Below are 27,400 nucleotides of genomic sequence, written 5' to 3' on the forward strand. Positions count from 1 at the left end.
ACACACACACACACACACACACATATGCACCGAGGCTCCTTTTATAAATCATTTCCTTGGAGTTAAAAGACAGTTTAACTTAAAATTGTACAGAAGATGACAGAAAGTATTTCTTAGCCTTTATGACAAGGTCAGACACATACATGATACATTAATTTGTATCACTGAAAGGGGACAAAAAACTCCTTAAGGGGAAAATAATGACGTACTTTACCAACACATGTTGAGACAAGGTTTTCAGAAATCCACTGTGGCAAAAATTTAAGAAAAATTTGCACCTTTATTTTGGTGGAATTAAAAAGAGCAAGAGTAACAGGAAATAGATATAACATTGCTACAATTCAGTTCTTTTCAAAAAGATGCATCACAAGAAATTAAACCACAGGTAATGTTATTCATGCTTTAAAATAATCCATTAAGTCCTTCAAATAAAACTGCAAATCAAGGAAATTTTGAAAAGGATTTTCAATGACTTTCAGTGAACATGTTCTTTATTGGTAAAGCAGACACTTAAAACTTTTTGATTACATAGGTCATGCAAAACAATTGACCTCACACATGGTTGTCTACCTGCTCATTGTAACATAATCTTTTTGGGATGATTATAAATTTCATAAGTTACAGTGACTGCAAGAGTAGAAAGAATTCAGGAAAATGACTCTAATGAAGCAAAACACTATGTAGTACATGTGAAAGTGTTATTCTGAATGTTTAATTCTCCCTCCTAATATAAATCTCTACATTTGGAAGACTATCATATACAAAAATGGCAGTCGATTTTGTATGTGCGTCTATAGGCACTCCATCTAAATGATAAAGAGAAACTACAGGAGTAACATTTCAAATACTTTTAAAGGGTGTGGTTAATCCCTTCACCACATTTTGTTAATCCAAAATAGGGCACTGCCCTTTTATTTAAAATGTTCGTTTGTCTGAATAGTGTATTTCCTAAGGAAGATGATTTTGCTCCTATGAAAATGTAGTTTATCCCTGGTAACATTTTAAACTGTTATTATTTATATAATCTCCAAGTTGTCAATTGGTGGAGAGGTGCGTGGCTTCCTGTTATTAGGAATAATCTTCTCACTCTGCATTGTGACACTGAGAACAAGTTTCTCTGTGGTGGTGAGATCAACACTTCCATCCTGTGGGAGTTCTGAGAGCATTGCCAGTAGGAAAACCTCTACCAGGGGCCAGTTCACCTCCTTGAAATAAACAGAGCCCCAGAGAAAGTGAACTCCAAATCTCCTATTGGCACATTCAAGTTAAGTGGCAGTGAATAGGCATAGTAGACTTTCCCAGATACCTGGATATGGGGCGCTGCTGGAACAAACACCTAAAAATGAGGGGATAGCTTTGGGATGAGGCAGTGGGTAGAGGTTGGAAGAATTTTTCGGATGGCAGAAAGAGGCAGGACTACCTTGAACACTGCTAGCAGATCTATGGATGTTAATGCGAGTGAGGGCTGGAGAAAGAAAGGAGCATGGTAGAGAGCACCTAAATTGCTACGGAGAGTATGCAAATTGTCGTAAACAGACTGTAAGAAGAAAATGGAACATTAAAGGTGCTGCCAACGAGGACTTGGTAGAAATGAGGACTTAATTGGCAACGAGGAACGCGCTGTTGGAAAGTGAAGGAAAAGAGATTCTGGTTATATAGTGGCAAGAAGCTTAGCTGCAATGTGCCTGCAGTTGTGTGGAAAGCAAGTTGTAAGGGATCAACTTAAGACATTGGGTTGAAGAGACTTCTAAGCAAAGTGTGCAAGGTGCAGGCTGGTTTCTTCTTGCTGGTTATAGTACAACGTGAGTAGAGATAGACAACTTGAGGAAAGAACTGTTAAATATAAAGAAAGCAGGACTCAATGAGTTGGAAATTCTTGGCCTATCCAAAGGACAAAAGACATTCCAATTAAGGGATTTGCTGTTGGGGACGTCGGCTCTAGGGAGAGATGAGGGTGCTGCTATACAACCTTCTGCTAACACCTGAGGAAGGCCCGAGTTTTCTGTCACACCACAGATCCTTGAAGAGACACAGGGTGTGACTCAAAGATCCTCCCAGCCTTCGCAGAAGAAGCCAAAAAGAGAGACGAGATTACCTATGAATGCTTTGCTCCAGGGCCTCTGGTTTAAGAGCTGAATCCCCCTAATAGGCACACAAGATCCCCAAGTTTCTGGAGAATGTTAAACCAGCAGACCCTGCTATCTTAAACTGAAAAGGATGGAGACGGTTTGAAATGAAAGACTAGCTGGACTTCCCACAATTCCATAGTTAAGAAACAAGCTGATAAAACTACTCAGCTGCAAATCACTGCTGCCTTTCATGAAAGAGGAAGGAGGACTCTGAGAGGCCATCACAAGCCCAGGAGATAGTGCTCCAGACCACAGAGATGTGACACCTAATGGAGCGTGCATAGCTCCTTTTCTCATTCCATTGTTAACAGGAATGTCTATAAACCCCATTCTATGCCAGTCCTACCATTATGTTTGGGAGGAGATAACTGTTTTACTAGGTTCACAGGTACAGAGATGGAGAGGAATTGTGACCCAGGAATCATATTCAGACCCTCACTCATACTTGATTTAGATGACTTACATGAAGTTTGGGACTTTTGAGCTGGTGAGATTCAGATAAGGTTTTGCACTTTGATGCTGTAACGGGTTGACACTTTTGAGCACCTTTGGATGGGGTGATCTTATGTCAATCTTTAGGGCAGCAGTGGACTGTGGTAGTCAGAAAGGCCTCCAAAATACTCAGGTTCTAATCACCATACCTGTAAATTTGTGACCTTACACAGGAAAAGGATTTTGCCAATGTGATTAAGTTAGGCATTTTGAGATGAGATTTTTCTGTAATTATCACAAGGATCCTTGTAAGAGGAAGGCAGGAGAAATACAGTAGGTAGTAAAAGATGTAAGTACAGAAGCAGAGGTTGGAGGGATGAGCTCGAGTGAAGAGATGAGGAGAGCCTTGGAAGAGGCAAGGAACGGAGTCACCCCTGAAGCCTCCAGAAACCTGTGGTATGTCACTTTCCATAGTAAAAGGGACATTAAAGAGGCAGCTAAGATTACTACAGACCTGATGACAGGCAGATAATCTGGAACTAATGGTGGGCCCAATCCAATAACGAGTCCTTAAAAGCAGAGAACTTTTCCTGGCTGTTGTCAAAGAGATGTGATGACAGAGAAGGGTCAGAATGTAATATTACTGGCTTTGAAGATGGGAAGGGGGCCACAGGCCAAGGAATGCAGGCGTGGCCCCTAGGAGCTGGAAACACGAGGAAATGATTCTCCCCTAGGGCCTCTCAGAGGGAATACAGCCTTGCCAATGCCTTATCTTAGCCAGTGAGACCCAGGTTGGACATCCAACTTACAGAATTACAAAATAATAAATTTCTGCTATTTTAAGCCACTAAATTTAGAGTAATTTGTTACAGCAGCTACAGAAACCCCACCAGGTGTGGTGACCAAAGGTGAAATGGTATCTGGGAGGAAGAAAAAGCCTTTCTATCATTCCTGATATAGCCTACTTCATATAGGAAATACCTGGCTTTGGCAGAAATGCAAATATTTTTGCTGGTAATTCTTTAGATCCAATCTGGCTGACAGAATTTACATTTCTGAATTTGTACACTCATTTTGCCCTGGAGTAGAGTACATTCTGAATTGAACACTTAGAACAGTGTTCAGTATAAATAGTGGGTCCCTTAGAAAAATGTGTTGAATAAATAAATGAATGTGATCAAGGCAGGCTCTGGGACGGATTGTAATTACTCTATTTTAAAGTGCTCTTTAACGGATGTTCTCAAGAACTGCTGACCTTTCTGTCCTTGTTTCTGGCTTATCATGGTCATAGTTCTGTAAAATACAAGGCCAAACCGTATTTTTTGACACTAACAAGGCCAAACCGTATTTTTTGACACTGGTAATACAGCTAAATAAGTAAGTAAAAAAGGACGCATACAATCTTAATAGGAGAAATAATTATATGATCAACATATTTCAGAATCAGAATATAGATACTTTTCAGTATATATCACAGAAAAAATTCCAATTTGATCAGAGGATTTCTAGATGGCTGTCGATCGATGCACCATCAAGAAACTTCAGTGCAAATTTTACCAAACACATTTATCAAAATGGGGTTCTGTTCGTTTCCTCTGCAAACAAATGTTGTTACATTAACCCAGAGCACGTAACAAATTGGTTTGCCTGAATATTTACAAGCTATCAACATAAACCAGCCCTGCAACTAAAAATTCAAACATATTTATCTCAAAACCTATTCCTGGTTCAAATTCATCTAGACTAAGGCTGGAAGACAGGATAAGAATAAAACTGAAATTTATCTGTATAAATAATAAAAATAGTTTGTTTTCTTAATGCTCTAAGTATTTTCCCTATTATTATGGCACATTATCTTTCCTACATGCTACTGCATGGATAGGAACAGTATTATTTTAGTTGCTGAAGTATCACAGTGTTAAGAATATCTGCTTCTTGTAGTGTCAGGCTTTCATCTGTTAGCTCTTTATTTGGAAATGAAGTCACAAGAATAAAGTCAAGAGTCGCAAATTCAGGACGGGACTGTATAATAAAGTCCCGGACATCCAGGATCCTGAAGAAATAAGATAAAAATAATTTGTGATATGAAAGTTTTATTTTCATGTAAGCCTTTAGCTAACATTAGATGATAGTAATATAAATCACAATTCTAATCCTTATTTAAATGTGTTGTAATTTTTAAAATTTACATTATTTCAATGGATGGATTTATATTAGATTACAGATAAAATGTGAGCTTTAACTCTGGAGTGTAGCTTATATTTACTTTTTCTGTAAACAGAGACAATCTTTAGGTGAGTTATGCATAAAATAAATGTCAACAATGTTATTATACTAAAAGTGCAGGTTCTACTTCTTTCAGAGTATAAAATATCTTGGCAGCAGGTGACCCAAAAAAAGGTACCCCAGAATGGCCTGTGTCAAGGTCAGTCTATAACTATTGAAAGGTTTAAGTCATAAAGACAATTTTTAAAAATTATCCTTTTTTAAAGACCTTCACATATGCCTAGCAATTCAACTTAGATTTTAAATACATCCCTTAAGGAAAAAATGAAATTGGTACATTATTAGTACAACAAATGTATAAATGAATGTTAAAATGACATTTTAAAAAGTTTAAGTACCTGACAAATAAATAAAGTACTTGACAATAGTACAATTATACTTTATCTACATTACAAATTTATATTGTGAAGAGTAAGCTAAGGTAGAAAATTCCAATCAGAATTATCATAATTCTTAAATGATTAAAGTCCAAATAAGGTTTCACTATATTTACAGTATTAAGCCAAGTTTGATTCCACTTCACATGGTTTTAGCAACAGTGCAAAAGTGCAACTTTTAACAATCTAATTTTTGAATAACTGAATTTGCATTAGTATGTTCAAATGCTAAGTATTTCACACAGCTATTATGCTTTTGAAGTATTTTTTTTCTCTCAAAAACTTAAGAAGTGTATGTAAAGAATTTCTCATTCTTCATTACTCACTCACATAGTTTTATAAAGATAAATGACCATGTGCGAAATCACAAATGAGCTTACCTGTGTGTACTATTGAATCTTTGTATCAAACGACTCCCATCTGCTAATCTGATTTGAATTTTTGTTGTTGGCACAGAGTCATCAATAAGAACAACCGCATTAAGTATTGACTTATCCTCCTCTTCTGGGGATGAAGGCGTACTGACTATTTCAGGGGTAAGGCTAAGAAAGAAGAACTGAAGAATTAGAACACGAATCTGAATACATCAGATGCATACACATCTGAATACATAAGATTCAACAAACTGAAGATGATGGAGTAACCACTGAAATCCATCGCTGATTCTCAAGTGTTCCTACCTATGACTTCTGGACCAGGAAAAACATGGCTTCCTTTGAGTCTCCCATACTTCGTCTAGCTTCTTTTGTTATATTAAAATTCTTTTGTAGCCTATGATTCTATTTAGCTTATCCAATCTCTTTCAAAAGCTTAACTTTGTATTCTTTCCTCCCTTATCCCTTTGAAATTCCATGTAGCTGTTTAACACAACAATCTTTACTCAGAAATCTGTGCGACTCTGAGTTAATGTCAAAGAATGACTATGAGGACAGGCAGGCTTGGTTTCAAATCCCAGCTATGTCAACTGCATAAACTTGAAATAAATTAATCTCTCTGAATTCCAATTTTATCATGTATAAAATGGGGAGGGGAAATAATATGATGTTATGTAGGTTTGTTATTATCAGTAAGTCCCACAGTGACTACAACAATATTTCAACAGGTGCCAGCTATTTTTGTACATATCAACACTCAACTATTGGCTTAAACTTACCTAATATTACTTAAAAACATCTGATTTATGTAGTTACTGCTTTATAAAAGAGAAGTAATTTCTATGTGCTAGTGAGGAATGAAGTTTTATATATGGTGATAGATTTATTTATTTTTTAAAAGGTTTTATCTTAGAGAGTGCACACAAGTTGGGGAGTAAGGGAGGGACAAGCAAACTCTACAGTGAGCACAGAGTCCAACACAGGGCTTGATCCCAGGACCCTGAGATCACGACTTGACCCCAAATCAAGAGTTGGACGCTTAACCAACTGAGCCAACCAGGTGCCCCTACGGTAACTAGTTTATCATGAAACTTTTTTGATAGGGCATCTTACCATTGGAACTTGATTACTAATGACCTTAGCACCACTTTATCTTAGTGACTTCTAATCCTAGCAGAATGAACTGTAATTGTAAACTGAAAGTCAGTGTCAAAAAAAAAAAATCCTTTGGATTAAGAAATGAGAACAAATTAAAAACAAATTTAGCCAAATTCTTTATAGACATTTGTCAAATCTTAATCTTCTCTAAGTTACCTAAAAGGATTATTTAATAGTCTTAATGTCTATTTTTTCAAATACTGAGTTTCAGATGGCATCCTACAAATTATTTTCTTTCGAAAAAAAGTAAGAACATATTTATTAGCATATAAGTTCTAGGAGCATTCTTTGCTCATCTTGAATCTTATTCCCACCAAAGTTTCTCAAAATATACAGTAAGGTAGAAAAATTAACTTGTACTTATTGCTAACACTCCCCCTTTCTTCAGTTTTTTCTTAATACATATTTTAGAATCAACTTCAGAATATATATGATAAAAACATAAAAAAGAAAATGATGATTTGCAATCACTGATCAGGTAGTCTTAAGGAATTTTCTTTCAAGTTTGGAAATGAGGACTTAAACCCTTGACCAGCAAGATGATTCACTATGCCAAGGGTCCGTGTCCCTTACACAGGGAGAGGTACAAAAACCAAAGGGAAGGTACACTAAATGCAAAGGACTTCAATCTTCCTCTGCCTCACTGAAAGTAGGTGTATACATCATCATCACCATCATTATCATCCTCATCACTACCACCATCACAGCCACCACCATGTTTATCAGTTCATTTAAATCATGGTATGAATGAGGGAATTGTGACTTAATAATTAACAGCAAGGATCCAGAAGCCTGATTCCAGGATTCTGACTCAGCCACTTGCTAGATGTGTGACCCTGGGCAAGTCACTTAACACCGAGTTTCTTCATCTGCAAAACAGATAACCTGGCAGCACAGTTGTAAAGATTAAGTTAATGAGTACATAGAAGCATTTCAAACAATTCTTTTATAAAGTTGAAACTTCCTAAAAGGCAGCTATTAGCATTGTAATTCCTATCCTAACAACAACTAGGGAGGGAAAAGTTATCTCTATTAGATGAGATGAGTCAGATGCGGTTTCTGCACTTTAATGCTTTCTATTTAAAACAGATTCTGACCAGATAAGCTTTCAAAATGCAAAAAGAAAGTACCAAGTAAGGATACTAAGTAAGGAAAGCTCTTTCATGTGTTTCTTTATAAGATGTGTGTTTGTCAAAATGAAATTATATGGAATAATAACATTTGAGGACAGGAATATATTTTCAAGATAGTTTAGGCCAACCATATCATTTTATAGGAAAAGAACAGAGTCAGAGAGATTGAAAGACAGGCTCAGAGGCACAGAGATAGGCGGCTGAGCAAGTTGGTTAGTGAGCAATGTATAAAAACACATTTTAAAAAGTTACAATAACTTTACTATTAGCCTTCAAAATTATACCTGCTTACTACTTAAAACTTTCTCCTTATTCTCCTTAACTGATCAAAATACAATGACATTTTCAAAATACTGTTTGTAATGTTTCAAGTATCATATTAAAAGAATTTTTAAAAAGAGGGAATTGATAAAACAAACTTTCTAGGCAGACTGGAGGACAGGACGTAGGGTGGTTGTAAGAAGAGTCCGTCCCTTGGTCAGGAAGATAAACATCTTCTAATTTAAGAGAGGGGAGTAAAGATGGATTTAATAAACTTCGAGGCTAAGAGGAATATATTGGAAAAGTAATTCTTGTCAGGCTCCATTTTCTCAGGAAAGCTGGAAGCAAAAAAAAATCTGCTGAGATGAGGGCAGGGAACATTTGGGATCAGCCCTTCGAGAGTGGGAAAGGCACAGTTCGCATTCTTAGCACGGGGTGGGAACATCCCCAACAGCACTGAACAGCCCAGGGGCAGACAAATCCAATGGCTGAACAGTAAGGCAAGGAGCTGCAGAACTGCTGGGATAAGAAAATGAAGCAAATCCAAGAAGGAAGGGGTTAGGCTTTAGAGAAGAGGACCCTTAAGGGTCCAGGGATCAAGAAGAAGTCAAAACTCAGGCTTAGTAGCCAGAATGGGTGAGTGGCAAACGGAATCTTTTGGACTGCACAGTGTGAGAAACAGGAAGCGACTGTTCTTAAACAGAGACATTTGCTTCCTGTATCGTCATATGCACAAGCTCAAAAGCCTACAGCAACAGTCTACTTGTTAGCCCTGCTTATCAAAAATGATTCTGTAATCTTCTAAGGATGTTGGGCTCTATTCCAGCTCACTGAGCTAATTTTTATGCAGTTGTACCATTTATTGTGCCACTGTACATATGCAGTTTTGTCCCTATGATTTGCTTGTTCCTATGATACTACATGAAAGACCTGGGTAGAATTTTTATTGCATTTAGGTTTACCCCACAATTATTTGTAATATTGCAGTAAAAAATTAAGTTAGTTTCTATCCGTGTAATGTTCTGTTTGCAATAAGATTGCCAGCTATGGAAGACAATGGAATTATTTCCATTTCTGTTCTGTTTGCTTCTTTTTAATTACTTTTCTGTTCAGTAGTTGTCTGGAAATCTTGGTAAATGAGCCATTTCAGAAAGTTACTTTCTGAATACATGAAGGTTTTGTTAAGTGTTTTATGTGCTGGTTTTCTCTAACTTGATATTCTGATATTCTGATTTCCCTAACTTACGTATTCTGAAAACAACCAACTTCAGCACATTGCTCTTGCTGTAATTACTTATGACAGACAGGCATGCTTATAGCTGTGATCAAAGATGCCTATTGTTCAGTCTCATCAAGAACCTTTAACAATTTCCCCTTTTGAACCCATGTAATCAGAAAGAGCCAGGATGGCACAATGGTAAAAAGCAGTGTGTGAGTCTGAATCCAATAAAATAACTGCTCGCTAGTTCAATCACCTAGGGCACAGTACTGCGTTAGCGAATGAAGTACTCACAGGATCTACATCCAAGAATTGTGAAGATTAAGTGAGTTAGTGTATGTTTAAAGTACCTACAGGGCCAGGAATGTGATAACTGCTACTGAAGTATTCTGTACTAACATTATCACTAGATTTGCATATCTAATTCCATCAGCATGGTCTTCAGGGTTCCTGTTTTAATTTTTACTTTCTAGGTTATTTTGCTTTTTTGATTCTCAAAGAAAAGTCACACTGAGTAAAGACAAGTATTTTTCTCACTTTAGGGTTTTACCTTCCAAGTTTTTGTCCTTCTCCACTAAAAGCCTTGAACCTCAATCTAGGTTTTATGTACTCTTGATCCTGATGGTCCTCCATATCCAAATTCACGTGGCCACCATGAACAAGCCGTTGAAGCTCCAAGGGAATCTCTCTTTTAAAAAGGGGAAAAGGTTTTAGTTAACGTAAAAAAAATTAATCTACACTACTGACATTACTATAATCAAGTTGTGAGCTATACTGGAAAACAGCAACTTTTGCTTAAATTATAATTTGAAAATTTCCATGATGACTGATTAGTCCCTATAGATATTTTCTTCTTCAAGTTGCATCAAATTATGATACCTCTAACTTTGCTTTCCTTTTTCAAAATTGCTTTGGCTATTTAGGGTCTTTTGTCATTCCATACAATTCTAGGATTGTCTGTTGTAGTTCTGTGAAAAATGCTGTTGGTATTTTGATAGGGACTGCATGGTAGTATAGATATTTTCACAAAATTTGTTCTTCCAACCCATGAGCATGGAATGTCTTTCCATTTCTTTGTGTCATCTGAGGTATCTCATACCTGTCAGAATGGCTAAAATAAAAAACACAGGAGGTAAGTGTTGGTGAGGATGTGGAGAAAAAGGAACCCTCTTGCATTGTTGGTGGGAATGCAGACAGGTACAGTCACTGTAGAAAATAGTACGGAGGTTCCTCAAAAAGTTAAAGTCACTACCTTACGATCCAGCAATTATACTCCTGGGTATTTACACAAAAAATACAAGAACACTAATGCAAAGGGATGACATGCATCCCTGTATTTATAGCAGCATTATTTACAATAGACAAAATATGGAAGCAGCCCAAGTGTCTGTTTGATTAATGGAAAAGATGGGCCATACACACACACACACACACACACACACACACGCACAAGTACACACACACAAGAATATTATTCAGCCATAAAAAAGAATGAAATCTTGCCATTTGCACTGACATGGATGGAACCAGAGTATAATACTAAGCAAAATAAGTCAGTCAGTCAAAGAAAGACAAATACCATATGATTTCACTCATATGTGGAATTTAAGAAACAAATGAGCAAAGGAAAAAAAAGGGAGACAAATCAAGAAACAGACTCTTAACTACAGAGAACAAACTCATGGTTATCTTAGGGATGGGTGTGGGGGAATGGGTTAAATAGGTGAGGGGATTAAGGACTGCCCTTGTCCTGATGGGCACTCGGTGATGCACAGAATCACTCAATCACTATATTGTATATCTGAAACGAATATAACACTGTATGTTAACTATACTGGCATTAAAATTTTAAAAAAAGTTGCATCACCTCATTCCTAGTGATTCTCACTATAGGGACTTTTTGCTGTCACAATGATCTCGGGAGGGCTTTTAGCATTTAGAAAGCCAAATTGCAACATAGCAATTTATACCTAAATAAACACTAGAAAATTCCTATAAGGACATAATAGTTAATGCAGATATTTATTTCTAAACTCTGTGGAAGAAGTTTTGAAAATGGATAGGTGGTCTTTGATCGTTGTGTGATTCATGAGAGCTGCTGTCATTCAGGGTTGGGATCCAGATACAAGAAGCACTGCCACTGGGATTCATCTTGCCTAATTAAGTCTTGTCTTGGGTTCCACAGAACCACCGAATGCCCTGCCAGAGTTGTGCCTGGATGACACCAGTGTCTGGAATGTCTGATCCTAAAAATTAAAGCTTAGAGTCTGTTTTCCAAAGAAGCAAAAAATCTTTTTTTGGTGTGTGTGGGGCATTTTATTAAAACACTATAAAATTTTCAGGAATACGTGTACCATATAAACTCAGAGAAGACTGCACTTTGTTTAGTTTGGAACATTATCAACATTATCAAGTCTCTGACTGCAACACCACCAACAGTAATTACGTTGCCAACCTCACATACCTCATTTTTTATGTTTTTATGTTTGTCACATTTTCTTGAGAAATGCTGGACTGCACATAGGTGCAAACTATCTTATTACTTTTATTATGCTCTGGTGTGGCCAGACCAAAGCATTTATAAACTAAAATACATAGAATTTTATGACAAATTATTTTATTTCAATACATTTAAGATGAAATTTTTATCTTTTTTTGGGAAAATAATACGCACGGACAGATTATATTATCTATGAGTTCTTTGAGGACAGTGAAGATGGTGTTACTCAATATTTGTCATAAGTACAGGACAGTGATTCTACAGTTGACAACCACTGTCTGACTTCAATCATTTTTTCAAGTAATCTTTTCAGAAATTGTTCTTGATCATAATTTGTACTTCAGGATAGAGTAAAAAAACAAAACAAAAACAAATCCTCTTTTAGGACACCAGGACTGCTTGGACACTGCCCACAAAGATTATGGCTTATTTTCATTTAAGAATAAATGAGTTTTGATCTACATTATAATACATCCATCATCAATACGCTTTTGTCTTCTAACATCTTGAAATAAGCATCAATTTCAACAGCAATGTTGATCTTCCCTTAGCAGATGAACAAACACCTCCCTTAACCAGTCTCTCCCAGCTCTTCCCAGTGACTGCAGGTTTCCAAGTCCACAACACCGACTTAAACTATTATTTCCTTATATTTACCACCACCACATACTGCCTCCTAGGACAGCTTCCCACCTTTCTCAAATGACTTCAGCATATTGCTTACAGCATTTCTTGCCATTTTTTGGTATCTTGACCTTATCTTTGTAGAATTCAAATCCAGATTTTATGCTACTGCTTCACCTCCACTCCACTTCAGCTACTCTCCATGGATATATTTGCATCACATGGAAAAGTCCCAGCTTCAGTTCCTGAATGGAGTATAACCTTCTACTCTGGTCCCTTCACTGCTTCTTTTTTTTTTTTTTTTTAAAAGATTCTATTTATTTATTTGACAGAGAGAAATCACAAGTAGACTGAGAGGCAGGCAGAGAGAGAGAGGGAAGCAGGCTCCCCGCCGAGCAGAGAGCCCGACGCGGGACTCGATCCCAGGACCCTGAGATCATGACCCGAGCCGAAGGCAGCGGCTTAACCCACTGAGCCACCCAGGTGCCCCCCTTCACTGCTTCTTAAATCTCCAGTTCATCATCAACCTTCTGTTTGGTTGTATTTCTACTTAGGAATGATTGCATTGTCAGCCAGAAAAGCTTTTATAATCCTAACAAAATCACTTGATTTTTCATCCTCTAGCAAGAAGAGCTGAGCTATGATGTTCTTTCCATCGGTCAGAGCACTGTATATCTAGTTGAGTTTCACAAATCATAACTTCAAACTAACCTGAAATCTTCTGCCAGCAGTCATGCCACTTTAAAAGATTTCTAATATAATGTGCTGAATTTCAGGCACACACACAGTGAAAGGCATCCTGTTAACAGTGAGCGGGACAGTGGCTTAGTGGGGATGCAGCTACAGGCTAATCAACTGTATTGATTTATTACATGAAGATGTTTCTTCTCAGAATGGACCAACGCTTGATCATATTTTGAAAGTAACCAGTGTCTACTGCCCCCTCCATCAAATTAAGAACCAAAGACTTATGAATAGCAACATGTCCTTTAGATACTTAAAAATACTCTTCCCCCCCAGCAATCACTTATAAAACATATTCCAGTATCTTAAGAAAAAAAGTCCCACCCTAAGTAACAAGTAGAATACAAGTAATATATCTTACCCTCTTTTAACAGACTCCAGAAATTGAGCATTTGGTGGGTCATTATAAGGTCTCAGTTCTCCATCATCTAAACTGAAACCATTGCTCCATAGTTTAAGCAAAATCTGAACCTTTTGAAGATAGGAAAAAAGATAAAGAAATAAAAGAATCCACCTGCATCAAGTAATTTTAAGCTTCAAATCTTGTGTGGTATTTCACAACATATTCACAACATAAACCACTTACTTTATTTAAAATGCAGTGTTATTCATATTACTTTAGTTACTGTTAAAATAAGGATCCAAATGAAAGCAAGTGTATTTATTCAGCAGATTTGTATGTGGCTTAACAAATTGACAATGGCTGAAATGCCAAAGCTAGATCCTGGCCTTGATGTACAATTATTCTGGTTCATTGAGAAAAATGAAAGCAATGAGAGCATCCAGGTGTTACTCCACATCCATTTTTCTCTTTCAACTGTACCTATATTCTTTTCTGCTACACAGGGCTTAAATATTTATGTCAAGGGGTAAGCCAGAATTTCAGTGACCCCCTAAGGTGAAAGTAAACATGTTTAAATGAAATTATAATTCCAAATTTTAAAACACAAAAACAAAGAACGACCTTAGGAGTTTCCTTGGTTACAACTCAGCTAATTCTCTGACAGTACACTACTTATAATAATTACTACTGTATGTAAATAAAGCTCATTCTGACAGTGAATCATATATTCTTTCAACATATAGACGATATCTACAATTTAAGTGCAAGGCACAACTGAGGTGCAAAATATAAAACCTGAGACTAAAGCTTACACATTAGTCATTTTAAAATCCATATTTCAAAACATAACAGAAAAATATATACAGATTATATTTATATCACTAATTTCTAAATTTAAAAACAGTAATAACTAGAGGCAAATATCTAAAGCTTTTCATTTTGGTTACTGTACCTACATCTTGCAATTGATTTTCTCCATAGATGTATTCAGATCGCTTACAAAAGGAATTACCCAATCTGTATCCTCCACCTGTAAATGACTGAAATACACAGCAAATGAGTTAAAAATTCACTATGGTTTATAGGGCAAAATGTTATGATAATGTGTGATATATTTGAAAACCAGATCAACTAAAATTAGCCAAACTAGCTTATACTTCCCAGGAAAATTTTATATTAAAATGAAGGTTTTATGTTACAGAGGGGTATATTCAACGAAGAAACTATGTTTCTCCCCATAAAAACATTAGGGACTCCGAAGTTGAAATAATTTAGGCCATTCTTAAATTTAAAGATACATGCATATACCAAAATATCTATTTTAAAGTATAAAGAGATTTTAAAAAGCTACCACTAATATTTTATGATGTTTTATAATAAATTTTATAATATTTTATGATGTTTTATCATAAAAATTATGTTTAAAACATATTTCACAAAGTAAGTAACAGTTACACAGTATAAAGAAAGAATTTTGTAAATAGGTATAAAGTACTCTGAAGAAATATTCCATAACTATTTTATAAGCTGCTTTTATTCAACTGGAACAATCAACTATGACTGTACTTTTTGTTTCACTATACTGATCACAAGGTCTTCTATTTTTCAGGAAGGTACCTCATGAGGTAAAAATGCCATTCCTTTTAATCACCATGCATATCATAAATGAGCTTTTAATGACCATACTGCTTTCTTTTCTATAGACTAAATATATCAACTAAATATATCAATATGTCAATTCCACATTTTTCTTACATTTGGAGAACCTGCAAGAACGCAAATTACCTTAGACTTAACAGATAGAGAATTGTAAGCTGTTAGTCAATAACAAGATGAAAACTAAAATTTATGTTTCATTAGAATAGTGATTCTCAGCAATGGTTAGCAACAGTTGGAGGTCTGTCACAATCACCAGACAGGCGTTTTCAAAAGACACGTGCCTAGGCATACCAGAAACTTACGGAACCATAATACCAGTGGCCATATGGTAAGTGATTATGATGCAGAAACTCGGGCTGAAAATGTTAATTTTAAGAATATTATGACCATTACACACAAAAAGACACTTGATGTCTTCATGTCTTCCTCAGTAAACCAGTACTATGTCAGTTGATAGTTATAAGAGCTTTATAAAAGATGTGTATAATTTTATGAAGGCACAAAAGCAATTCAATGGAGGAAGAAGAGCCTGTTCAAAAAATGGTGGTATAGCAAGTAGACACCCATAAATAGAAAAACAAATCTTGATGTAAACCTTATGTAAAATTAACTCAGAATGGATCACAAGTTTAAGTGTAAAATGTAAAACTATAAAACTTTTCTAGATAACAGGAGAAAACTTTGAGGCCTATGTTTAGATGAAGAGTTCTTAGGTAAGAGGCCAGAAGAACAATCCATAAGGAAGAAAAAAGATAAACTGGACCTTATCAAAATTAAAAACTTGTTCTGTGACAAACCCTGGTAAGAGGATGAAAAGACAAACTACAATCTAGAAGAAAATATTTGTAATCCATATATTTGATAAAGGACTCAAAACTATTAAAATATATAAAGAATTCTCAAAATTCAACAGAAAAATCCAATCTGAAAATAGGCCCAAGTCATTTTACTGAAAGGGATAAGAAAGATAATGGAAAATAAACACAAGAAAAGATGTTCAATATCACTAGACATTAGGAACATGCAAATTAACATCACTGGCCATCAGGAAAATGCAAATTAAAACCGCAATGATTTATAACTATACACTTATCACAATAGCTAAAATTTAAAATAGTGACAACACCAAATGCTGGCAAGAATGGAGAAATTGGACCTGTCACTCGCTACGGAAAAGAGTTTGGCACTTTCTAAGAAACCAACATACACTTAGCAAATGACCCAGCAACTGGACTCTTGGGCATTTATCCCAGAGGAATGAATACTAATATCCATACAAGAACCTGTATACGGTTGCTCACAGTGGCTTTATTTGTAAAAGTTCCAAACCGGAAACACCTCTAATATCCCTCAATAAGCAAATGGTTAAACCAATTGTGTGGTTCATCCATACCATGGAGTGCTATCAGGAATACAAAGAATGAATTACTGAGACACTCAGTAATTCTGATGACCTCCAGGGCTTTAAGCTGAGTGAAAAAAGCCAATCCCAAAGGTCACATACTATATGATTCTATTTGTATAACATTCTTAATATTACAAAATCACAGAGCTAGAGAACAGATTAGGGCAGCAAGAGGTTAGAAATGATGGGGCTGAGGGTGTGACTAAAATGGGGTACACCATGAAGGAGATCTCTGTGATGACAGAACTGCATCTTGATTGAGTTGACAATTATACAAATCTTTGGATGTGAGAAAATGACAGAACTGTAAACATACACGGTATCAATGTCAAATCTTGGCGTTGATACTGTACTACAATTATGTTAGCTATAACTGTTAGAGGAAACTGGGTGAAAAATACACAGGACCTGTGTTCTTTCTGTAATTTCACATGAATCTATAATTATTAAAAAAAAAAAGTAAACAGAAAGGTTTCACAGAGATGTAAAAAATTGCTGCAACTTTCAAACATTAATAGAAATGCTGTAATCTTATAAAAACAGAGTAAATGCTTAAAATAGATATATATAGTTAGAAAAACAATGTCTGCAAATAATATAAAAACCTATAGAGAATACATCTATATATCTATATCTATATATATAAAATTTAGTTTTTAAATTTAGCAGCTACCTTAGATTTGTTATCACCGGAGGCTCTTGTGGCTTCATTCAGAGGGACAGCCCCATGTTCTCTTGCCTCTTTGAAAAGTTCATTCACAATTTTTCCAGTTGAAGGTCGAACTATATGTAATCCACTGTATTCATGTTCACTTGAATAGAACCTTTAAACATTAAAGTTCATGAACAGAAACTTAGAAAACAAACATAACTCCTTTAAATTAAAAGGCTACAGAGTCTTAGGGAGTAACTTTATTTAAAAAGAGCCATGAGAATCATGAGAGATTATGGACTCTGAAAAACAATCTGAGGGGTTTGAAGTGGTGGGGGGGAGGGGGTGGGAGGTTGGGGTACCAGGTGGTGGGTATTATAGAGGGCATGGATTGCATGGAGCACTGGGTGTAGTGAAAAAATAATGAATACTGTTTTTCTGAAAATAAATAAATAAATTAAAAAAAAAAAGCCAATGTGGTAGGCAGTAGTTGATCTGACATTTGATGAGAAGCTGCTAAGGTGGCACATGGATTTTGGAAAGTTCTGAGGATATGATTAGGTGAAAGTGAAGAAAAAAATAAGTGTCCTTTAACATAGACACAAAATTTAAGTAGTGATAAACTATTGTTTCTTACATTGTTTCTTTAGTGAGACTAAAATTGAATGCTCAAGTTCATCTTAATAAAAAAATTCTTTATTCATTTTTGTACATGACATAAAATTGAATTAATAAAGTTAAAAGTTTGATGCAAAAAAAAAAAAAAAAAAAAAAGCCATATGGGGGCACCTGGGTGGCTCAGTGGGTTAAAGCCTCTTCCTTTGGCTCAGGTCGTGATCCCAGGGTCCTGGGCTCGAGCCCCGCATCCGGCTCTCTGCTCAGCGGGGAGCCTGCTCCCCCCTCTGTCTGCCTGCCTCTCTGCCTACTTGTGATCTCTGTCTGTCAAATAAATAAATAAAATCTTAAAAAAAGAGAGCCATATCTATGACTTCTGTGGAAATATTTAATTTTCAAAATGGGATTAAGGAACGGAATAGTAAATAGTTCATACACTTCCTCATGGAGTTTGTGGAAGTTATGACAGTTAAGTTCAGCATTCCACATGAGAACTGGCTTATCACTTCTTCCCTCCCCCTTCTCTAACTGCTTATCAAATGCATCTCTTGCACAATTTAGGCACTTTCGGTGTGGTGGTCAAAGCAGTACTGTCAAGCAGAAATAAGTCTGTTCCCCTGAGGAATCCATATTCAGTAGTGACCTAGTTAGTGAAGAGCCACAATAGAGGGTTTATTCCCTAGAGATTTTTGGATTCAAATATTATAATTTCCCTATGTTAAAGGTAAGTAATTTAGACCACAAACAATTTTTTTCAGTGTATTAGCTAATAGTGACTAATTTCTAGTCTGATTCCAACTTCCTAATGGTCTTAGGGAACATAAAAATTCACCTAATTTTTTTACATAAGATTTCATCTACTTTTATCTTTCAAGATTTTTTTCAGTTAAGAATATCAGAAAATATAGCCAACAAAATATCAACATGGAGACTGCCAGCATAAGGTAACAATCAAAGTTCATATTTTAATTACCTATACCCTCCAATCCAGTTCCAAATTTGCACTGAACTATCTCACAAAACAAAGAGGGAAAATTGTATCAGCACCAGAGACTAGGACTAGAGATCACCTTCAAGACTTTCTGCAAAATTAGTACATGCAAAACAACAGGAAAGAGGGAAAGGCGGGTAGCTCTCAATTCAGTGTAAGTAAAGAAACATCCACCTGGAGAACAAACCCACTTGGAGACCAAATCCAACAGCAGAACCCTATGAACATAAGACTAAATTGTAACTGCTGGGGGCAGGGGTGGGATGGGCTGTTGTCCATCCTGCTAGTGTACTGGGCAAGTACAGAGGTGAGTTTACCCAAAGCAGGAGTCAGGGGAAGTCTTCCTGCCAAGCTTACACTCAGAGGGCCTGGTGTAGCAAGCAAGGCCAAACAATACCATAGCTGCTGCTTAAGAGAGTGGCAGTATGAGGAGGAGCTCTGATGGAAGGCAGCTATGAGAAAGGGAAGAGGAAGAGGAAAGGACGAAAGGAAAACAAAAGGAAAAGTTTCCTGCTGTAGCTCTTTCCCTCCCTGTCCCATGTCTCTATTCTGGAAAGTACAACTATATAGTTCCTTTTAACATCAGCCATGGTTAGAGACCTTACAGGAAAAAATCTGATGTGGGAAAAGATTTACTAGCTCCTTTATGGCTCATGATATTATTTCCTGTTTAAGAAATCTTTGCCTACCTGAAGGTCAGGGAGATGCTCTATTTTCTTCCAGAAGTTTTACTGTTTTCTTTTTGTATTACATTTTATTGTTTTCCTTATTATATATTGTTTTCCTATATATATTTCTTTTTGCATTTGGGGTACACAATCCATCCATTTCTCCTCTTTTATAATTAAGTACGCATCTATCCTTGACCCTCGCTCTCTACATAAACTCTTCTGATCATCAAAACATTTGTGCATTCCCACATATAACAACCTCCTCTGTGGATGACTCTCAGACACGTTTTTAGCACTCTGTGACTGATAGTCAGGTGCTCAATTAATTAATTAATTAATTCAAAGATTTATTTATTTTAGGGAGGGAGAGAAAGTGTGAGTGAGCAGGGGAAGAGCAGAGGGAGAGAGAGAGTCTCAAGCAAACTCCCTGCTGAATGTGGAGCTCAAAGCTGGGCTGGATCTCGTGATCCTGAGATCATGACCTGAGCCAAACCAAGAGTCCCATTGAGGGACTCGATTTAAAGTACCCACTGAATCAAGTTCATCTCTCCAAAACTAAACCTGAATTACTGCCATAACCTTCCCATTAACAATCACACTTTTTCCTGCACACCAGATTAAGAACCTTTAGGTCTCAATTTCTCATTCACTTGCTCTCTGTATCCCATGTCATCAAGTTTCTAAAATAAATTCTTTGGGGGCGCCTGGGTAGCTCAGTAGGTTAAAGCCTCTGCCTTCAGCTCAGGTCATGATCTCAGGGTCCTGTGATTGAGTCCCACATCGGGCTCTCTGCTCAGCAGGGAGCCTGCTTCCCTCCCCGCTACCTGCTACCTGCCTCTCATCTCTGTCAAATAAATAAATAAATAAACGTTATAAAATAAAAATAAAATAAAATAAATTCTTTGGAGGTGTCCCACACTGATTTCATCTTTCTCCTTCATTCCACTGACGCAATTTTAATCTAAAATTTTATCAGCACATTCTTTAGATTAACATAATTGTTTTCTTCTTAATTTCTCTCCTTATCTTGTTCTCCCCATTACTATTAATTTTGCACTGTATCGCCAGTCCTATTTTTCTAAAAACATGTAATAATAATAGTTAACACTTATCAAGGAGTAACTATTATGTGCTCATTTAATCCTCCTAACAATGGTATAATCCCTGATTTACAGATAAAACGGAAGCTTAGGGAATTTAAAAAAAATTGTCCACTGGCAAGACCTTATGAGAATAGAGAGAAAAAATATTAGAACAGAGGTGTATCGGGGCACCTGGGCGGCTCAGTGGGTTGGGTCTCTGCCTTAGGCTCAGGTCGTGGTCCCACCGTTCTAGGGTTGAGCCCCTGCATCGGGTTCCCTGCTCGGTGGGAGGCCTGCTTCTCCTTCCCCTACTCCCCTTGCTTGTGCTCCCTCTCTCCCTGTGTCTCTCTCTGTCACATAAATAAATAAATCTTAAAAAAAAAAAAAAAAGAACAGAGATGTATCTATGTCTAGAATCAAAGCTTTATCACTATATAGTTTTTATCACAAAATTTACATTTAAAAACACATAGTGGTGTTCCAGTGCCTTCTACACAAATACAACTCCCCTTGGCTTTCAAGGTTGTCCATAATGTGGCTGCATCTAGGACTGGCTACATAATTTGTGGGGCCCACTGCCAAATGAAAATGAATGTCAATTAATAAATTTTATTTTATTTTAAAAAATTATTTATGTATTTTAGAGAGAGAGAAAGAGCAGGAGGAGCAAGAGTGGGGGAGAGAGAGAAAGAGAGAGAATTTCAAGCAGATTCTGCACTTAGCCCAGACTCCGACAGGGGCTCAATCCCACAACCTTGATATCATGACTTGTGATGAATTCAAGAGCCTGTGGCTCAACCGACTGAGCCATCCAGGTACCTCTCAATTTAATAAATTTTAGATTATATAAGAAGCTAAGAGCAAACAACAAAAAGGTGGGAAGAATGCTCTGGATTGAGATTTAAAACAGGCATAATCAAGAGGAATGCATGGCCCTTGGTTAGATACCAAATCCGAAAAAGGCTTGAAGACATATCTGACTATGGACTACATATTAAATGATTTTATGAAATTACTGTTCATTTTCTAAGGTGTAATATGTTATCAGGGTTAAAAAGGGTATGTGCTTCTTCTTAGGAGATGCAAGCTAAAGTATTTAAGGATGAAGTATTATGATGGCTGCAATTTGCATTCAAATAATTGAGTAAAAGAGCACTTGCATGAATGTAATGTTGTAACATGCTAACAACTGGTGAATACAGGTGAAGCATATATAGCATATATTCATTGTACTAATCTTTTCATTACCTATGGGTCTGAAAACAAAAAGTTTGGGAAAAAATTAATTTTCTTTCTTCTCATTCAGGTCCAAAGAGGTATGTCATTTTTATCTCCCCTACAGAAAATAGGAAGTGGAAAGTGACACACAAAAAAGAAGGATGATTTCTAGTGAATTTTTAAATTTCTGGTAAAAATGATAGACTTTCTGTGAATACGATGTAATGGAAAAATTCGAAATTTCTCCCCAGTAAGGAGATTTGCAGTATTAAAAAGACATTAATAGGGTGCCTGGGTGGCTCAGTTGGTTAAGCTACTGCCTTTGGCTCAGGTCATGATCCTAGAGTCCCGGGATTGAGTCCCGCATCAGGGTCCCAGCTCCGTGGGGAGTCTCCTTCTCCCTCTGACCTTCCCTCTCACACTCTCTCTCTCTCAAATAAATAAAATCTTAAAAAAAGAGACACTAATGAAAATATTCCTAAAAACAAGAAAATTCATTTTAATAAAGTATATCTGGCTCTTGAATCCTCATTGCTGGTTCTTTTACTAGTTCGGGTATTTTAACAATAGCAAATACTATACAGAGATCACTTATCAGATGTGTCATCATTTAGTGAAAATATAGACAGGTTCCTGAAGTTCTAGATTCCTTTTTTTTTTTCCCCAGATTTTATTTATTTATTTGAGAGAGTGAGAGAGAGAGCCTGAGTCAGGGCGGGGGTTGGGGAATGGGCAGAAGAAGAGGGAGAAACAGGCTCCCCACCAAGGAGGGAGAGGGATGCGGGGCTCAACCCCAGGACCCTGAGATCATGAATTTAGCAAAGATAGAGGCTTAACCGACTGAATCACCCAGGTGGCCCAGGTTCTAGATTATTAAATGGAGGGCAAAAGGCACATAGGGGCTCCATGAGTGGGTTTTCAGAAACATAAATCCTTAAAAACAATTGACAAAATTGTGCATAAATGCTGTTTTGTGGGGAGAGGGGCTATAACTTTTGTCAGATCCTCAATGCATCCTATGACTCAAAAAGAACCACTGTGTCTAAGAAAAGTACTATTCAGTGTATGTGTCTTTATGATGTCTACCGAAGTATTAGGTATTTAAGATAACTTTTCTGTTTTTTTCTTTCTTTTTCTTCTTCTTCTTCTTCTTCTTTTTTTAAGATCCTACTTATTTGTCAGAGAAAGAGAGCACAAGCAGGGTGAGTGGCAGGGCAGAGGGAGAAGGAGGCTCCCCACTGAGCAAGGAGTCTGTTGTGAAACTTGAATCCAAGACCCTGAGCCAAAGTCAGATGCTTAACTAAGCCACCCAGACATCCCAACTTTTCCGTTTCTTTTAGCTTTTTGACTACTACCATTTTAGGATTACTATTTATTTTAGAAATCATAGTTTTAAAGAAAATTCCCAAGACCATTTAAAATAATTTAGAATTGGTGAACTAAAAAGAAATACAGTGTTTACAACCAAAACAAAACTTACCTTTGAGGTGGTGTTCGTGGGCTTTTAAAGACTGTAGCTTTAGGTCTATCAGATTTGGAAGATTTGCATTTCACTTCATCTTCATATAATTCTGCCAAGGCCAACTATAAAACAACAAATTTGTTATAAAGTGTAATAGTAGGACTAAACTATTCTACAAAAGTAGAAATTATGACTAGAACATTTGATTGTGTAGTATAAATTTCTAATGAGAAACAAAGGGTGCTGTTTCAGATGACCCTCTTCCAAAATAAAACCAATGTATCTCCCACTTGATAAAACTAACCAAAATACTGGAATATATTGAAGTTACTATAACTGCTTAATTATTTTCAATTAATTTTTTAACTGTTTCAAAAACTGTATTTGGTAACAGATCATTTTGAAAGTTGAGCCTACAATTTTCCTAGAATTAAAAAAAAACCAGTTGAAGATGTTTCACACTAATGTCAGCCTGCTCTCATCAAATCTCATAAATTTTTTTTCAGTTAGCTGTTCAAGTTTTCAAAACCAAGCACATAAAATAATTTCAAAATTATTCTATTTAAAAGTCTACATGACACATAAATTTCATCAAGTATGGGAACATGAACTTTTAAAAATATAAGACAATGTGTTACATATATGGTTTACATAAGTTTTAGAAAGTAATATTACCAAATTATGCATTCTAAATATATGGCTGGGTACCTTTAAAATGAAATAAATACAATACAGTTCTTGAAATTGGACTTTTGAAAAGTCATCCAAATATTTCAGCACTAAATTATTTTGTTCCATCTTGGACAATTCAAAAACTTCTCTCAGTGCTCCCATAATTGGCATGATCATAATTTCCAGAAAATCTTTTGGGGAAAAAAAAATAATAAAAAACAAAATCCCCCCTAATAAACAGATAAAGTGCTCCTTCTAGAAATTCAAGAGATATGAAAACTACATCCAGGGCTTCTTTGCTTAGAAGGAAAAGAAGAATTGGGACAAAGTCAATTCTTTGAAGATTCTATTAGACAACTTTTAAAACATCCACACATGAAAAACAAAAACAAAAGAATTAATTTTCCTCCCTAATTTTTACTCTCTATCCCATTCCTATACATCTCCACCAACTTTTCATATTTCTCACATGGCGATTTTGTTAGAAATCCCAATTATGAAAGTGCTTTGTAATCTAAAAGAACTGAATTAAAATCCTAACTTGGGCTCCTATGGTGTGTCTTGGACATGTGATTTAACTTCTCTGAGCCATGGTTCCCTCATCTTTAAATGTCTGTTTAAAAAAATTATCCTAAAGTATCACTTTAAGTATCACAGAATGCATGTAAAGCACAAGGCAAGTGCTCTATTACTAGAAGATATTAAAAAATGTTTAACAATGACTATTATCAGTGCTTCATTTGCCTCAAGATTTCCTTCTTCAGTGTTATCTACATATTATAGTCTCTTCCCCACCCTAACCCCTCGAAAATGAAACAAAACAAAACAAATGAGACGGAGACGGACATTCTGCCTGACTACCTGAGTTCAACGTTTTCAGAAATTTCACCTCCTTGAAATCTGTTACAAACAGTATTCCTTTATGGAAGTTCCTCCTGAGCTGATTACTTCAGCTCTATGACTTACTTTTACGTGATTTCTAATCCCATATTTACCAAGCAACTACAGAGCCAGGATAATATGGGAGTGCATGGGTACTTTATGGACATTTCATCCTTGACACTACCAAGATCACCCCTAGTTTACAAATAAAGACACTGAGGATCAGAGAGGCTAAGACACTTCTCTTACATTCACAAGCCTACTAAGTGACAGGACCAAGATGCAAACAGAAGTTGAGTCTAACCAGAAACTCCATTTCTTTCCAACCTGCCATGTTCCCTCTTAGTGATGGTAGTCTTCCATAGAAAAGATGAGGCAGATGGTAGCTTCCTATTTCTTGAATCTGTTTACTACTACTGAATTGACTTAAAAGCACTGGAATTATTCTGCATTCTATTCATCTTTTAACTGCCACTGAGCTCTTTATTCTTGACTTCTTCATTTTATGTACTGCTTAATTTGGCATTCAATCATACTCCACCTTAAGATGTTATGGTCAATATCGTCATATATCATTTCTGCAAAAAACAGAAATGCCTTTACACTTCAATCCCTTTCCACAGTGTCCAGCACCAACTATACATTTGATGTCCTATTCATCTCTGCATTCCTAGAGTTTAGCAGTATGTTGCATGGCAGGTGGTCAAATCTTGTTCAGAGAAGTAGAATTAAAGGTGTAACTGTAACAGAACTTTTCTATCAGGACAGATTCGGTGTCATTTACTTTTAATTAATTACCCAGTTCCTTATGATTGTTTACTTGTTGATTTTATCAATGGTCTTATGAGACAGGGGAAAAAAGCCTCAGTGAGCAAAGCAGTGTTAAGCATCTGAAAAAGCGAGATTTGCTGCATCCGTATTTAGCTCACTAATGTCACCATGAAATTTTATTTCGCTGTTTCTTCTGTGCAATGTTTCATAGACGGTAGCTTTGACAACTAGGCATGCAGCTGTAGGATGGAATACTTTAGCTCACACTTTTAAAAGGGAAAAGCTATCTGATAAAAAGGAACTATTTTTATATAAAAGCAATCCAGACAGAAACAGCATCCAAGACAAGAAAGAGCAAACCAGCACACATTACTGCTTATAAAGCGATCCTCATTTCTCACGGGCACGGTAAAGCTTTCTTCTACAGTAAGTCTCTTAAGGAAGTACCAACCAGTGAACCATTCAACTGACCCCAACACAATGCCATTATAAACGAACAATTGCTTCTTAAAATGCAAATCGGGTGGAGGGGGAATGAGACCGGGGCAAAAGAGAGTTGGGCTTTGGCACTTGTCTCCTCGAGAAGCACTGTTCGATGCACCGCCCTGAAGAGACCTGCGATACCGGAGTCACAATTCAGTCCCCAGGTGGGGTCTGGCAAGGGCTCAGCCGAGGCCAGCAGCGGACTCCGACACGCACCCCTCCGCGCAGTCACCCGCCGCGCCCCGCCCTCGGCCGCTCGTCGCACCTGCAGATCCCGCGCGCTCGGGGGCCGCGGCCCAGAAGACCTCTCCTGCTCCCCCGGTTCGGGACCGCCACCTTCCGCCATCTTTCACCGGCTCGCCGGCGCCTGCGCCGACGCATCCTCCGCGCCTTCCGGGGTCGGTTGCCTAGCAACCGCGGGAGGGGTGGTGCCTACGTTTTCCCACTTCCCCACTTAAGGGGCGCGCGTCCCCGTCTTCCGGCGCCAGCCGTCCAGTTCTGTATCTCTCTATTCCTTAAAGGAAACTGGCTCAGAGAATTTCTCCTCAGGGACCGTCTACGTAAACCTTGTGCTCTCTTTTCAGCACGCCTGAAGGCACTGTAGGCCGCTCTACAGGGCAGCTCAGACTTACAGGTTCTTAAAACTCAACAATGAAAGCATCTTCTGGATGCATCGTCTGATACAAATTGCAAACTTATTTTTCTAGTTTTGGCCAAATTCTCTCATCTTCCCTTCCAAAGACTGGGTGGGTGGTACGTCGCCGTCAATGCGTGAACTGGTGTTGAGGATGGAGAACATCGTTAAAGCTCTTTGTAATCAGAGCTGGAGACTGGTTAAGCCCTCTCCATTAATCTGAGATTTGTTTAAACTCCTGCCTTATTCCAGGCATTTTTATGCCTCTGGGATGTAAAGGTTGAAAGAGGAGCCCTGGTCACTGTAAAGCTCACAATCTAGTGGGGAAAAGAGAGATGTAAAAGATAATAAAATTCAATTTGCAAGAGAGCTTTGCATTAAATGTTATGAATGAGATGTGGGGTGTGAAAGAGGATATTCTTTTGGTGCCTGCTGGGTGCAGGATGCTAGGTGCATTCCTTGTGTGATATCATCTATCTCCCTGTTAGTTAAGCATTGCTATTACCGTGTTATACCCAAGGAAATCAGATGATAAGTAACAGCTAGAGTCACCTGTTGTGAATGGCAGTACCAGATACGAAGCCTGGCATTTGTTGTCCCAGGATTTTTTTTTTTTTAAGATT

General features: G+C 37.0%; 1 protein-coding gene across 1 annotated transcript; it reads right to left on the bottom strand.

The window, feature by feature from the left end:
• Positions 1-260: 260 nt before the first annotated feature.
• On the bottom strand, positions 261-26,512 carry UBXN2B (UBX domain protein 2B). Its single transcript, XM_044245558.1, has 8 exons — positions 26,409-26,512; positions 23,354-23,457; positions 17,318-17,468; positions 14,537-14,620; positions 13,599-13,708; positions 9,920-10,057; positions 5,605-5,766; positions 261-4,614 (listed from the first exon to the last, which is right to left on the bottom strand). Exons 1-8 carry the CDS (start codon positions 26,487-26,489, stop codon positions 4,452-4,454), a joined length of 993 nt encoding a protein of 330 aa, XP_044101493.1. The 5' UTR covers positions 26,490-26,512; the 3' UTR covers positions 261-4,451.
• Between the last annotated feature and the right edge of the window lie 888 nt (positions 26,513-27,400).

This window comes from Neovison vison, chromosome 4 (assembly GCF_020171115.1).
Source record: "Neovison vison isolate M4711 chromosome 4, ASM_NN_V1, whole genome shotgun sequence".
Lineage (NCBI taxonomy): Eukaryota > Metazoa > Chordata > Mammalia > Carnivora > Mustelidae > Neogale > Neogale vison.